This window comes from Neophocaena asiaeorientalis, unplaced genomic scaffold (assembly GCF_003031525.2).
Source record: "Neophocaena asiaeorientalis asiaeorientalis breed wild unplaced genomic scaffold, Neophocaena_asiaeorientalis_V1.1 scaffold87, whole genome shotgun sequence".
In the NCBI taxonomy this organism is placed as follows: domain Eukaryota; kingdom Metazoa; phylum Chordata; class Mammalia; order Artiodactyla; family Phocoenidae; genus Neophocaena; species Neophocaena asiaeorientalis.
Window position 1 is genome coordinate 1,200,777 of NW_020175432.1, and position 1,118 is coordinate 1,201,894.

A 1,118-nucleotide genomic window follows, 5' to 3' on the forward strand; every position below is an offset into this window, starting at 1 on the left:
TGACAGAGTGGTGGGCATAACAGTGGATCAGGCTTGGTGGGTTCGCAGAAAATGAGGAGCTGAGTCCGGGGAAAGCCACTCTGAGCTCGCGGGACCCAGTTAACCTCATCCACCTAGGATTCTGTGGACCCCTCTGTGGCTGCGGGGGCCCATCTCCCCATCCATCAGGGATCCCTGCAGGCCCCGGATGCCGCCCCCGCTCTAGGTCCTCCTTGTGCTCCCGCAGGCGGGAGCCCACGGGGTGCCCCGGGGATCCCTGAGCGTCACGCTGCTGTTGTGGAGCGTGTGTTGACGCCGTCGCCGGGGAGACAGGCGGGGGCGGGCCCGGGCCGGGGGCGCCGCCTAGCAGCGCACGATGGGCCGAGCCGGCCGCTCAGGGCCCTGGCGGCCTCAGTGGCCACTGCCGCCGCCGCCCGCCGGCTTATATACCGCGGCTAAATTTAGGCTGCGCCCGGAGCTCGTCCCCATCCGGGACGCGTTTCCGCCGCCGCCGCCTTGGCCCGGCCCCCGCGCGCGCCGCGCCTATAAGGCTTGGGCGGGCCCGGCCGCTGCCCGCAGAGCCGTCCCCACCCGCCCGCGTCCCGACCAGCCCGGCTCCGGGCAGCCACTCACCGGTGTCCCGAATCCGCGTCAGCCCCGGGTCCCAGCCATGGCGCTGAGCGAGCCCATCCTACCGTCCTTCTCCACTTTCGCCAGCCCGTGCCGGGAGCGCGGCCTGCAGGAGGTGAGGGCGGCAGGGACCGCGGGCGGCGGGGGCGGCTGGCTCAGGGTAGTAGAACGTGGGCTGCGGGGTAGTAGAACGCAGGCGGCAGGGACAGCGGGCTTAGGGTAGTAGAACGCAGGCAGCGGGCAGCGATCCCCGGCCCCACCGCGCGCTCACGCCCGCGCCTATCGCTCTGTCACCCGCAGCGCTGGCCGCGCGCAGAGCCCGAGGCAGGCGGCACGGACGACGACCTCAACAGCGTGCTGGACTTCATCCTGTCCATGGGGCTGGACGGCCTGGGCGCTGAGTCCGCCCCGGAGCCGCCGCCGCCGCCCCCGCCGCCTGCGTTCTACTACACTGAGCCCGGCGCCCCTCCTCCCTACGGCGCCCCCGCGGGCGGTTTGGTGTCCGAGCT

At 72.7% G+C, this 1,118-nt stretch overlaps 1 protein-coding gene across 1 annotated transcript in view; it reads left to right on the forward strand.

Annotated features, from left to right (window-relative positions):
• Nucleotides 1–538: 538 nt before the first annotated feature.
• KLF2 (KLF transcription factor 2) overlaps nucleotides 539–1,118 on the forward strand; it is a 2,163-nt gene continuing 1,583 nt past the window's right edge. The window contains exons 1-2 of the mRNA XM_024767465.1: nucleotides 539–724; nucleotides 910–1,115. Coding sequence (XP_024623233.1) covers nucleotides 650–724; nucleotides 910–1,115 — 281 coding nt within the window. The 5' untranslated portion in view covers nucleotides 539–649. The remainder of the gene's footprint in view (nucleotides 725–909; nucleotides 1,116–1,118) is intronic.